Genomic DNA, 13,234 nt, shown 5'->3' with positions numbered 1-13,234 from the left:
AATGCCTCTTTCTGGTATTATCTTCCCTGGAGTCCTTTTGTTTGCATTGAGAATTCATCAAAACGGAGAATTTGTAAGCGCAGGACATCTGGAGTTGACCGGGGAGCCACAGCCACGGTATCAGTTGTACCAATGTTCCACAGAGCCACACAAATCCGAAAGGTGAAGCTTAAGATGCTCATAGTGACATCTAGAAAGACCCTCCGTGATGTTCCGTGGCCACAGCGACACCCCCGGACTCGGTGGCGCTCTCCTGGAGAGGCGCCAATGTAGGAGAACCTCTTAGCACCAGAGACGAGGCTTCCACTTGCGGGGTTCAGGGTGGCCGACCACACGTTAAAGTGCTCAGCTCACACCCACAGTCACTGCTGTGCCCCTGCGGACGGTCGGCCGAGCCCTCCTGGGCTGCAGGAATGGCCTTGTGTCCTTTATGGCCAGTCAGCTGCAGAAGGAGACAAACGCCCAGATTTAAGATTTCAACGGCACGAAGTAGCTCCAGCAAAGAGCACAGCCCAGAAGGACGTGACCCATCCATGAGGTGTGGGTTTTCCTGTTAAACCAACGTGGAAACTGCCAGCACCCTGACGTTCCTAGTGGATGACCACAGCTCAGAAAGGAAGAGAACGCTGTGTATGAAGAAGGGGGTGCGAGGAGGGGGGAAGCATCAAGAAAGCCAGCAAACAAAATGGCAAAGTGCATCTGCCTCTCGTCCGTTTCGTCAGGCATTTTTGTGGCCGTGCGTGGTATGTGGCCAGTAGGAAGTGTGTGGGATATTGCTAGGGATGAACGGACCCACAAGTGAATGGAAGGGGCAAAAAATCGCCTGCACCAGCATCACGGAAAAGATGGCAGAAGTCTCGGGTGCAGTTAAGTGCTAAGTACAAAAAAAAAAAAAAAAAAAAGCTCAGTGCAGGACATCTGGCAGGCTCAGGGGTGGCTGTGACACATCCGGGGGCCCCCTGACCTTCTTGGAGAACTTCGGAAATAATGAGGATGCTCAAAGAGTCCCCCATCTGACCCCTCTGCTCTCACGAGCATCAGAACAACAGCGTGGGGAGCTGGCCAAGGTGCTCCCGGCTGCCAGGCTGCCGCGTTCCTGCAGAGCATCGTCTGTTGGGCTCCAAAATCCGCCGGAGCTGAGGGTAAGCAGCAGGGCGATGGCCCCGGAAGACAGCCGCCCCTTCTCTCAGAACAATGCAGTCAGCTGGCTCTCCCCGAGCTTTCCTGACATCGTAAAGTGGGGATAGAACAAGGGGAGACGGGCCGCGAAGCATCCGGCCTCCCGAGATAACCGAGCGAAACACCAAAGTTTTGCCAATTTGGGTAATCGACAAGCAAAACCAGGCAACAAAAGGCACGGCAGGTCACGGGCGCCAGGAGGCCGAGCGGCAGAGGCAGGACGCACCCGGAATGTGGGAGCTCGTAGCCGGAGCAGAGGGACCGCCCCAGGGGGAGACTGCCTGTGGGGGGGGGGGGGGGGGGGTGCTGCCAACCTCACCGACTCCCAACAGCCGGGACACGGGCCTTACTGCCTCTGACACGCCCTCCTGCCGATTTGGTGTTTGTGAGGCTGCTTCTGGTGGGGTGAGGCCGGCACGAGTCCCACCACCCAAGGGGCAGGTCAGGCGGTGTCCCCAGCTCTAGGCCCAGCCCCATCCCGGCCGAGGCCAGCTGAGGGTGCCGAGGTGCTGGCCCAGGCCAACTGTGGGCCCACGCCCCAGGCTGAGCTTCCCGGGGGCTTAGAGAGTGGGTAGGACCGAGGTCCCAGCCTGCCGGACGCCAGCCAAGCCGCGGCATAGCCGGTGTGGGCTCCGGGTTGAACCCAGGCTGCTCTGGGCCAGGCAAGACACCCCGCCTCTCAGAGAGCCTGGGGGGAGGCGCGAGGAGCGTGGGTGAGCACTGACCTGGTCCAGCCCCGTCTGGATGGTGCAGCCTGGACAGATCCCGCAGGAGGATGAGTCCCTCCCGCCCCCACCCGCAGCCAGCAGCCCCTGCCCAAGTAAGAGGGCCACTGCCAGGAGGTTAAAAACTTTATTTGCCTTATGACCTTCCACGTTCTGAGAGCTTGCTTGGAGCAGGGGCAGAAAGCACAGGACGCCGTTTCTGGGGCAGGAGCTTGGCCTAGAGCACTTCCGAAGCGGGCGGTGAGCCCCCGGGGCTGAGACCCGGGCACGCCTACAGGCCCGGTGGCCACGGAAGTAGAAGGGCCACCACCACGGGCACCACCTGACCGGCGGGCAGCCACAGTCCTCGGACGAGGCGCGCTTTCACTCGACGAGCCTCCGGCCGCCGCGCCGGCCCTGGTTGTCCCGCCACACGCAATAGTTGAGCGCGGCCGCAAAGGCCAGCCAGGCCAGGTATGGGTAGAGCAGGCGGGCGGCCGGTGGGCTCACCCCACGCCAGGCCACGGCCGTGGCTCCTGCCAGCCCACCCGTCAGCAGGAGGTCCACCAGGGCCTGTAGAGACACGGGCAGAGGGGTCAGGGAGGCCTGAGGCTCACGTAGCCACGAGACGTGCGTCCCAGCTGGCCGCTTACAGGCGGCGATCGGGGGAACACTCCTCCATTCCACCCCTCAGCGACCCAGCCAAGCCCCTCCCTCGTCGTGTGCCTCCGTTTCCCATCTGTAAAATGGGAACGATCCCTGCTGGGTGAGGGAGGCACATCACCAGGTGCGCTGTGTTCAGCATACAATGGCCCCCCAACCAAGCCCGCAAGCCCATCTGGTTCCATCAGGAGTCCGCAGTGCTCCCTTCACTGAAGGAGGAGCAGCCGTGGAGGGCTGCCGGCCCCCTGAGCTTCTGAGAGATCCTGACCATGAGCCGCCCCCGTCGCGAGACGCTCACTCCATCTAGGATGTGATGCCCCATGTCCCCCACGGAAAGGCCACTCCTCCACAGGCCATCTCCAGGGACCAAGAGGACTGGCCAAGGCCACACTTACCCAACCCATTTGTCGGGTGCCAAAGAAGAGGGGAGGCCACGCCCAGTTCAAGGCCAGCTGCCCGGCATAGAGCCCCAGGGGAACCACAGCCTCCTCCGAGAAGCCCCCCAGCTCTTTCCAGACCATGTAGGAGCCATACCTGAAACAGAGGCCACGGGTCAGGGCACCAGCAGGGAAGAGACCCAAAAGCTCACCTATGGGGCGACACGGTGACGGCTCAGGCACGCTCTGCCGCTGACTGCCTTGTGACCTCAGGGAAGTTGCTTGACTTCTCTGGGCCTTCATTCTCGCTACAGGATTGCTGTCGGGATGTGAGTTAACACACTGGCCGTGCTTGGGTCAGCGCCTGGCACATGCAACACTCAATAAATATCTGCCATCATTATCATCAGGCTCTGAAGAGCAAGGCACGTGAGGCACACAAGTGAGAAAGAGGCTCCTGGCCCAGCCGGGGATGGGACCGGCACAGGCACAGGTGACGTCCTCCAGCTCCCACACACGCAGGCACTGCCCTGGCACTTTCCGAGCATTAACTTGTTTTATCTTCGTGATAAATGAAGGTGGGCAGTGTCGTCACCCGCCTTTTACAGGTGAGGAAACTCAGGCACAAAGCGGTGAAGTGACTCTCTTAAGACCCCTTAGCAGGCAACCAGCAGGTAAAGTCAGGATTTGAATCCGGGTGGCCAGGGCCAGAGCCCGAAGTCTTTACTCCATGAGAGATTCGACCTCATCAGGGTCACAGGGAGCCTCCGCAGGGTCCCACGACAGAGAGACCAGGGTCACATTTGTGCTTTATCAGGATCTCATTGGAGGAGGAAGGCCAAGAAGAAGGGGGAGGCCTGGAGACTGAAGCAAGATGAGGTAGACATAGTGATGCCTGGGCCAGGATCGGGGAGGAGAAAGCAGGACACAGGAAGAGCTGGGAGCCTGACTGGGCAGGGCCTGGGACTCTGGGGGTGATGCCCACGTGACACCCGGGTTGTGCGGACTTGTGGGTGTCTCAGTCCCATCAGAACCCCGGGGGGCATCCAGCCTGGTTTGTGCCACCTGCTCCCCGGGCGCCTGGCATCTGCAGCCCCACCCTGGGCTGGCATAGACTCAGGATGCAGGGAAGCAACGAACATTCCAGGGCAGGAAGCAGGCCGCAGCGGCCGGTTGCAGTTCCCATTAGAGCCACCAGGAGGGTGCCCTCACCCGCCCAGCTGCCGCCGTCTCGCCACAGGGTTTCCTGCAGGGTCCCTACTTGCTAGCTGTGTGTCTTCTCCAGACCCCTTGTCAAATGGGTGGCCTTGCAAATTAACCCAGACCCAGCCTCGCACGGAGCAGGTGCTCGACAAATGGTAGCTGCGAGAATTGCTGTTCCTGTTGCTGCCGCTGTGGGTCCTGGAAGCCGCCCAGGTCTGGACTTGACACACTGAGCCAGGCTCTCCGCCCCCCCCCACCCCCACTCCCCGGAGTTGCGAAAACAGCCAGGGTGCCAGCGTGAGGCTGCGCCATCCGGCCCGCCCCTCCCGGGAGGCCTTGGAGGAGAAAGTTCAGTTGTTGGAGCAACGGTCCCGAAGCTGCCTCCACCCTCGCTTGGCAAACCCGGCCAGGAAACGGTGCCTGCGGCCCCAGGAGCACGTGGGGAAGCTCTAAACTCGAGCCTCAGCCTCGGAAGGGGGAGGACGGCCCCGCCCACCTACCCCATGGCCGAGTACAGGGTGCCCCAGATGGGGCCCAGCGTCCAGCGGGGCGGGTGCCAGGAGGGCTTCTGCAGGCCGGCATACCAGCGGAGGCCCTCCCCGCGGACATAGTACGAGCCCAGGAAGCCCCCCAGGCTGGGCACCAGAGTGAAGCCCACCGCGGGCACCCAAGGCGGGGCCATTGCTGCTGCGGCTGCTGTTCTGGAAAGTTCTGAAAGAGAAGACAGGGGTGGGGGTGAGGGGTGGGGTGAGGGGCGGGGCAGCACTCCAGAACTGGGGCGAGGCCTCCCCAAGCACTGGGCGGGGAGGGGCCAGCTTCACACAGGCAGCCCCTGCCAGCCGAGTGCACTGGCTCCGACGAATGCATTTCCACCCAAACTCCTGCCCCCCGACCCAGAAGGCTGCCCTGACTGGTGGGAGCCTGGGGTCACCCCTGCCCCCACAGGTGGCCCCAACCTCAGCTCTTGCCTCAGCGGCCAGGGCCCTGTCCTCTCTCTTACCCTCACCCTTGACCTTGGGGCTCCTGTCAAGTTGGATTCAAGACCAGTTCATGTCTCCTCCACCAAGAAGTTTTCCCAACCCTTCCTCCCCAGGCCAGTTGACAGCTCGGTGCCCTAGGAAGCCTGCATCAGTCCACACCCTCTACTTTATGTTCTAGTACTTCTCATTCATTCATTCTCTCATCACTCATTCATTCATTCAGTAGCTGGGATCACACAGAGCGTGGCTCAAACCCTGGCTCTCCACTGACTCACTGTGACCTCAGGCAAATCACTTCAGCCCTCTGGGCCTCAGTATCCCCCTCTGTAGAATGGGATATCAACACTGCCTACCAAGGCCAAGCTCAGTAGGGGAGTATTTTACCACCAACCTTCAGGCCCACCCTAAAATCACCATCCCTGCCCTGCCTGCCAGAGAGGGAAAGCAGTCACACAGCACTCTGGGGCCAGGCTCTGCCCAGTCCAAAAGCTGCTCCCTCCATGACGCCCAGGCTCATTGAGGAGGTGGGTGGGAAAGAACAGGAGTTAGCAAGAGTTCAAGGCTGGTGAGGTCCCCTCGGCGGCGCTGAGAGGCTGGCAGGGCTCAGGGCAAGGAAGGCCCCCTGTGTCAGGCCTGGATGCTGCCACCTCAAGGGCTGGGGACCCAGTCATCAGGCTTGTACATTGTGCTCAACAGCTACGCCCCCTTGCCCCGCAGCCCTGAGGTCTCGGAGAACCTACTAGGCGCCCAGCAGCCAGTGAGGCTCTCAGCAGACTGAATTGCTCACTGGGGCTGAGAATCCAGAGTGACAGCAAGGGGGACCCCCAGCTGGGGGCATCTCAGGCCAGCTCTGACCGCACCTGCTGTGGGACTCTAAGCCTGTGAGCACCCTGACTGGGCCTCAGTTTCTCCACCATAAAATGAGGAGGCTGGGCTCCCGCTGACAGAGCCTGATCCTAACTGGAGAATCTGGGGGTGCTTGTATGCAGGAGATAAGAAGCCACCCACCCAGATTCAGCTCAGCAAACCTGTAGCACGGCCTCCTGGGGCGGGGGCTGGGGCCCAGGGTAGACGGAGTGGGGGTCCCAGAGAGGCACACAGACCTCAGTCAGAAAGGGCACCCCTGACCCGGGCTCAAAGAAAAGAAGGTCTTGGCGGCACAGTGCGCCCTTCCTGCACAGGGACACGGGGGCGGGAGCGGTCAGGGTGAAGAGAATGATGGGCATGGGCTGAGGGGGTCGGGCTGTGGGGGAGCAGGTGCAGGGAAGGGGGGGTGTGCTCGCTCTGGAGGCAATGGGGAGCCATCAGGGCCTGGTCAACCCCCAAAGCCAGCTGTTGACGACTCTCATAACGTGAAAATTGTTCTCCACATAAGTGAGGAAAGAATATAAAATTGACTACAGAATGATCCCAATTAAAAATAAATAAATAACACAAATAAGCATTTTAAAAACTGTAACAGGGGCGCCTGGGTAGCTCAGTTGGTTAAGCATCTGACTTCAGCTCAGGTCATGATCTCCTGAGTTCGAGCCCTGCATCAGTCTCTGTGCTGACAGCTCAGAGCCTAGAGCCTGCTTCAGATTCTGTGTCTCCCTCTCTGCCCCTTGCCTGCCCATGTTCTGTCTCTCTCTCTCTCTCTCTCAAAAATAAACATTTTTTAAAATTTTGTTTTCAAGAATAAACATCAAAATTTTTTTAAAAAACTGTAACAGATTTGGGGTGCCTGGGTGCCTCAGTCGGTTAAGCGCCCGACTCTTGAGTTCAGCTCGGGTCATGATCTCATGGTCGGTGGGTTCAAGCCCTGCATCGGGCTCTATGCTGACAGCCTAGAGCCTGCTTGGGATTCTCTCTCCCTCTCTCTCTGCCCCTCCCCTGCTTGTGATCTCTCCTTTTCAAAATAAATAAATAAACTTAAAAAACTAATAAAACACAAAAATAAAACCTGTAACAGATTCACGAAGATGTTAGGAACCGTCATAATCACAAAGCTAACATTGCTGGGGAACGACTGACCGCCCACCACCCTTCAATCCTTGCCCTGCGGGGAACGATGACATCTCATCCCATCTGCCAGCGGAAGACCGGAGGCACAGAGCAGGACAGGCGTCGGCCGGGGACCCCTCTGCAAGCGGGCAGCCGAGGATTCTATGGGCTGCCCTTGGCAGTGGGATTTACAACGCTACGTTCATTCCGTCTTTATTGTTTTCCAAAATGTCTATAATGAAGACCATTTTAAAGGGAACAATCGAGAGAGTGCTAGCAGATTCCAGCTCTGCCATCTGGGGACTGACTGATTCCTCCCTCCCCCGCCCTCCTGCGCTGCCCTCTGGTTTCCAGAGAGCACAGAACAGGTGAGCCTGAGGGTCTATCTCACCACAACCGACAGGACCCCTGGCCCTGTGCTCCTGCCAGGTGGATGTGGAACTCTGGACGCAGAGCCCTGGGACCCAGCCGTCCTGCTGGGCTCACCAGCATGTGACCTGGTGACACATGTGACGGGCTCGGGCCTCCTCAGCTGCTTTCTCATCTATGCAATGGGGACACAGCCCAGCCTGCCTAACAAATATGCTGGATCCACAGTAAAGTGACAGCATTTGGCAACCGCAGGAGCTGTGGTCAGTGCCCTAGGTCTCCCCCAGACTGGGACATGGCTGAGCAGGTGGGAGGCCTTCACACCGTCCTGATCCTCACATGCCGGCAGGGAAACTGAGGCCCGGACACTGAGGGGAGGGGCTGGGGGTCAGGCATTGAATGTCAGACTTCAAGTCTCCTCAGGGTGACTGGGGGTCTATGGTCGCGAGCGCCACACCACAGTGACTTCCCAGCTGGGTGGAGGCTACGTGGGGACTCTCGGTACGACTTTTATAACTTTTCTACAAGTCCCAAGTTGGTTCCAAGTAGACCGTTAAAAAAGAAGTATCCTGGTTTGGATAACAGCTTGCACCGTCCCTTGCTTATTACGCTCAGCATCTGTCACTGCATCAGGCCCTGAGCCTGGGCCCCAGACCCCACTGCAAGTGCCACCAAGAGCCTCCGAGCCTCCACTTCCACCACAAGACTCCTGCTCTGAGACTGTCAGTGGCTCCGGTCCCGGGTTTTGTCTTTTTTTTTTTTTTTTTCTCCTACTTTTTTTTCTTAATCGAGGTGAAATCTGCATAACGTCAAATTAACCCCTTAAAGCGCACAATTCGGTGACAGTATTACGCTCCCAATGTCGTGTAATCACCATCCACACCAAGTTCTGAAACGTTTTCATCACCCTCGATGAACCCCCGTACGCTCCTTGCTCCTCCCTCCCCCGGCCCCTGGTAACCAGCCCTCTGTCTCTGTGGATTTACCTTTTCTGGACATTTCATGTAAATGGCATCATACACCACGGGGCCTTTGGGGCCTGGCTTCTTTCGCTGACCGTGATGTTTCTGAGGCGTGCTCACACTGCCGCGTGGGTCCATACTCCTCCCCAAGGTGCTGTGGGCAGGGGCACCCGTGTCACCCTGCCACAGCACCCAGCCCATGCCCAGGAAATCCCACACAGGACTCGCTCACAGGGCCAGCGGGCCCTACAGCCCACCAACCCGGTCCCTGGGTACAGGACAAACCAAGGGCCACCAGAGGGCGGTGGCTTCCCTAAGGCCTCAGGGACAGAGTAGGGTCTGAGTCCGTGTTCCTGCCCCACCCCCGGCTGCACCTTCCAGAGCCTGGCTGTGGTTATGCTTCACTGGGCCTAGGGGATCTGAGAGTCTGCCCGCCCCGAAGGTCGAACACAGAAAGGCCAGATGCCTCCCACGCAGAGAGCCCGGGCAGGGAGCTTCCTGTGGCCTCTTGGGGACTGCTCAGCCATTGAATCACCCGATGGGGGGGACCCACCAGGCTGAGTCACGCTCGGCTGGGCTGGACTGGGCTGGGCTGGCCTGAGAGAGGTGTGCTCTGGGATGGGGTCCCAGGGAGGGCTGGGGAAGATGAGGGAGCACCCAAGGCTGGGAAAGGGCTCGAGGGCTGATCAGCTGCGTGGAAAACCTGCCCGGCCGGCTTCATGGGGTCATGGGGAGGCCCAAGCAAGGACCAGATGAGCAAGGCGCTGTGCTGCCAGTGTTGGGGCCACTCACCCCATTTCCTCCGGGGGCAGAAACAGCCCCGTGGCATAGACCCAAGGCTGAGAAAACATCAGCCAGTCAGGCACAGGGCGCTAAATGGGGCAAGATGCTTCACAGACGGCCAGGGGCCACTCCCAGAGGAGGACTTCCAACACAGAGGGCTCAGGACCTGGGGTCAGGAGAAGGTTCTAGGCCTCTGGGGAATGAGCATCATGGGTGGTGCTTGGTGGATGGCAAGCTGTGGGCCAGGCCCATGCTGGGTCATTACTTAATTCGTCACAGTGGCTGCAGGGGAGGCGACCAGCTGCTTCTCTTCCGGGGACCCTGAGCCACACCCTCCCAGCCTCCGTGGTGGACGTTACTATTCCCACCGTCCGGATGAGGAAACTGAGGCACAGGGAGTCGCAGAATTTTCCAGATCTGTGTGACTCTGAGGCCCAAAGCACCCCCATCCCTGAGGTGGGAGTCTGCTGGCCTCAGCGGTCCCACCCTCTGCCCAGTGTCAGAAGATTCTGTCAGGGTCAACAGGCTCACTCTCTTCAGCCCCAGCACCAATGTCCCAGCCCCCACAGGGCATCAGACCCCACCTTGGCCCAGGGGCAGCACTTATAGGATCTGAATCCTTCTTTTCCCCTCAGGGTGGGAGTCAGGACCTGTCCTTAAGATGCCTCGCTCCTGGCCAAGAGACTCCAGACCCATTTCTGGCCCTAAGATCTCACGTCCCAAACCTCTATGTCCCTATCTGTGAAGTGTGGGCTGAGCTAGTGAGTCTCAGGGGATCCTCCTGTTCCCTGGGGGTGGCAGAAACTGCTCCCCAGGAAAAAAAAAAAAAAGAGTTTTGTCTCTCTGATTCCCACCCTCGCCTCCCCAGCTGTGCCCAGCTCTCCTCGGCCTTATCTCTCACTCAAGCCACCGCTGTCCAGGGACTTGTTTTAAAGCTCCTTTCTACTTTTGTTTTTTTAATTTTTGTTTAATGTTTATTTATTTTTGAGAGAGACAGAGAGAGACAGAGTGCGAACAGGGGAGGGGCAGAGAGAGAAGGAGACACAGAAGATCCTTTCTACTTTTTTTTTTAATGTTTATTTTATTTTTGACAGAGAGAGAGAGAGAGGGAGAGAGAGAGAGAGAGAGCATGAATGGGGGAGGGGCGGAAAGAGAGGGAGACACAGAATCCGAAGCAGGCTCCAGGCTCCGAGCCATCAGCACAGAGCCCAATGCAGGGCTCGAACTCACAGACCGCGCGATCATGACCTGAGCCGAAGTCGGATGCTCAACCGACTGAGCCACCGAGGTGCCCCAATCCTTTCTACTTTTAAATGACTCACAGCGAATCCTCCTCATTCATAACCTTTGTGAATCTTCTTCATTATGAAAGTACCCAGCATAAGAGACAACAGGTCAGGAAGGATCCCCATCCAGCTGGTGACCTGGGAGGTCTGGGATGGGGTGGGGCTGGGAGTGACAAGGGGGTATTTGCTTTATGGGGCAGATGATTACTTTTTTAAACACAAAGAGCATATTCAGGCATGGCTTGCATAATCAGAAATAAGTTTAAAAAAAAAAAAAGTAAAAATAGGGGCACCTGGGTGGCTCAATGGGTTAAGCATCTGACTCTTGTTTTTTGGTTCAGGTCATAATCCCAGGGTCTTGGGATCAAGCCCGGCATGGGGCTCCATGGACGTGGAACCTGTTTGGGATTCTCTCCCTCTCCCTCTGCCCCCCTCTCTCCCACCCTCCCTCCCTCTCTCTCAAAATAAACTTTGAAAAAAAGAGAGAGAAACAGATTTGAAAATAAAATACTGAAACGGCAAAAGTGTATATACTAAAAAGAAGGCTCCCTCCCTTTGAGCCCAAGCCCCCACCCCACCCCAAGGAACCCACTGTCAGCGGCTTCTGGCAGATCCAGCCAGCTGTTATTCCGTCACTGCCAGGCACAAATGTGTGCCTGGCGCACACACATACACACACACACACACACACACACACACACACACACACACAGCAGGCGGAGAAAGTAGCCTCTCGAGCCTGGTGGAGGAAGCAAGGCCTTGAACCACACTGGTTCAAACCCTGGCTCCACCGCTGTCACTGTGTGACCCTGGACAAGGGCCCCTGGGTGAGCCTCAGTTTCCCTCAGTTGAAAGGATTCCCTCAGAGACTCCCTTTGGGTGTGCTGAGCAGCCTTCTAGAAACGGAAAGAGGCAGCCTACCCCCTGCTCCACCAAGAGGCTTGCTACCCCCACCCCTTGCTCCCCGGTTCCCTTCCAGGCAAGTGGACAAACACCCTTGCTCCATGAAGGAGGCATCGGCCACTGCTGTCCCGCATCCCCCACAGAGGCTCCCCACTTCTGCCCGCAGAGGAAGAGGCTCCAGGCCCACATTCCTCCAGCTAGGCCTTTCGGTCAACAGCCTGCTGTGTGCCAGGCACCCCGGCACCCTTCTTGTGCACAGCCTCCTCTGACCCTCTGCTAGCCCCGTGACCCTTTTGGAACAGCCCCAGGCCATGGCCCCTAGAGGCCCAAGCCCAGCCCCTTCTGCCATCCATCTTAGAGCTTGTGGCCGGCACCAGGTACCACCGGGCACTAGCAGGCCAGCCAGAGAGGCTCGCAGGCCGGGCCAGGCCAGCAGGGTGGACCCCAGAACTGGCAGTGTGTTCACAGCGGGAGGCCCCCCCCCACCACCACCACCCAGGCTCTGAGCTCCTTTGCAGGAGGGCCAGGGGACAGGCAGGTCCTAGGCGATGTTCTGCCCACACCAGACCTCTGTCCAGGCTACAGCGCACCTGAGAACCGAACTGGGAATCTCGGGACCCAGTTCTAAGGCCCTCTGGGGCCTTAACCGGTTGTGTGCAAGTAACCTCCCAATCTGGCCTGGGTTTCCTCCCCTAGAAATGGAGTGTCTCAAGCTGATCAGCAGCCTGAGGTCTCTCGGGCATTTTGTGGTCCTCACGGTATCCCGCTCAGCCACTCTCGCCCTCCTCCCATCCCCACCCCTGCTTCCACATCTGCGGAATGGGCGGGAGCCGGGAGCGTCCGGTCCCTCCGGGGGCTGCGCTTCCCTCCAGACCCGAGCGGCGGGGAGGGGAGGGAAGGGGCGCGGAGAGGAGGGGCGGGGCGGGGGCGGGGCGAAGAGGGCCGGGGCGGGGCGAGGAGGGCCGGGCCCCGGCGAGGCTGCCCTAGTTCCCCCTCCGTCTCCCGCTCGCCCACCGGAACCCCGCCGTACGGCAGCCCCGACCGCGGAGGTCAGGGCCCGGGCCGCCCTGCCCGCTGACCCGGCGGCCGAGCCCCTAGCGCTGCCGCACGGCCGCCCCTGGGATCCCCGCCCCGCCGCTCCCGCCCGCCTCCTCCCGCCTCACTTCGCCCCCGGCCCCCGCGCAGGCGGCCGGGCGCCGTCGGGTGTCGCACCTGCGCTGGGCCGCCCCGCCCGCTGCCCCCTCGGCGCCCGGGCCCCACTCACCAGCCGCGGGGACGCGCTCCGGGAAGGCACTGCGCGGCGGGAGGCGGCGGCCCAGGTCCCCGGCCCGCCCCGCCCCGGCCGCGAGGCCCCGCCCCGGTCCCGCCCCGCCCCGGCTCCGCCCCGCTTGGCTGGAAGCCGCCGGAGAGCTCACTCTTTGCCTCCTTCCCGCCAGCGAGGCACGCCTCCGCCTCCGCCTCCGCCTCCGCCTCCGCCTCCGCCTCCGCCTCCGCCTCCGCCTCCGCCTCCGCGCCCGAGGCTCCGTCAGCCCCAGTCCTCCCCGTGGCGACCTTCCCGGCTGCGCCGGCTGACAGGTCGCTTCTCTTCTTGAGCCTCACCTTTCCCGTTTATAAAATGGGGCAACAGGGCCCGACCTCAGGGAGGGGAATTACGCCCCCTGATAGCAAAGCCCCGAACACCCCTATACAGTAGCCCTGGCTCCCCATCCCCGGAAGAGTATCCCAGTTCCTTAAACTGGTGCCCCGGGCACGAGGCAGGCTGGACTCTTAGTCCTGGCTCAGCCGCTTTGTGACTGGTTCTCTCCGCCTCCATCTCCTCATCTGTAAAATGGGCACGACAGC

The 13,234-nt window shown here is 59.9% G+C and overlaps 1 protein-coding gene across 1 annotated transcript; it reads right to left on the bottom strand.

Moving 5' to 3' along the window:
• Positions 1-2,015: 2,015 nt before the first annotated feature.
• On the bottom strand, positions 2,016-12,757 carry TSPO (translocator protein). Its single transcript, XM_060656144.3, has 4 exons — positions 12,657-12,757; positions 4,627-4,837; positions 2,942-3,080; positions 2,016-2,456 (listed from the first exon to the last, which is right to left on the bottom strand). The coding sequence occupies exons 2-4, from the start codon at positions 4,806-4,808 to the stop codon at positions 2,268-2,270; spliced, it is 510 nt and encodes a 169-aa protein (XP_060512127.1). The 5' UTR covers positions 4,809-4,837; positions 12,657-12,757; the 3' UTR covers positions 2,016-2,267.
• Positions 12,758-13,234: the final 477 nt, after the last annotated feature.

The sequence above is a fragment of the Panthera onca genome, chromosome B4 (assembly GCF_046562875.1).
Source record: "Panthera onca isolate mPanOnc1 chromosome B4, mPanOnc1 haplotype 2, whole genome shotgun sequence".
In the NCBI taxonomy this organism is placed as follows: domain Eukaryota; kingdom Metazoa; phylum Chordata; class Mammalia; order Carnivora; family Felidae; genus Panthera; species Panthera onca.
This window is presented reverse-complemented; position numbering and strand designations above follow the sequence as displayed.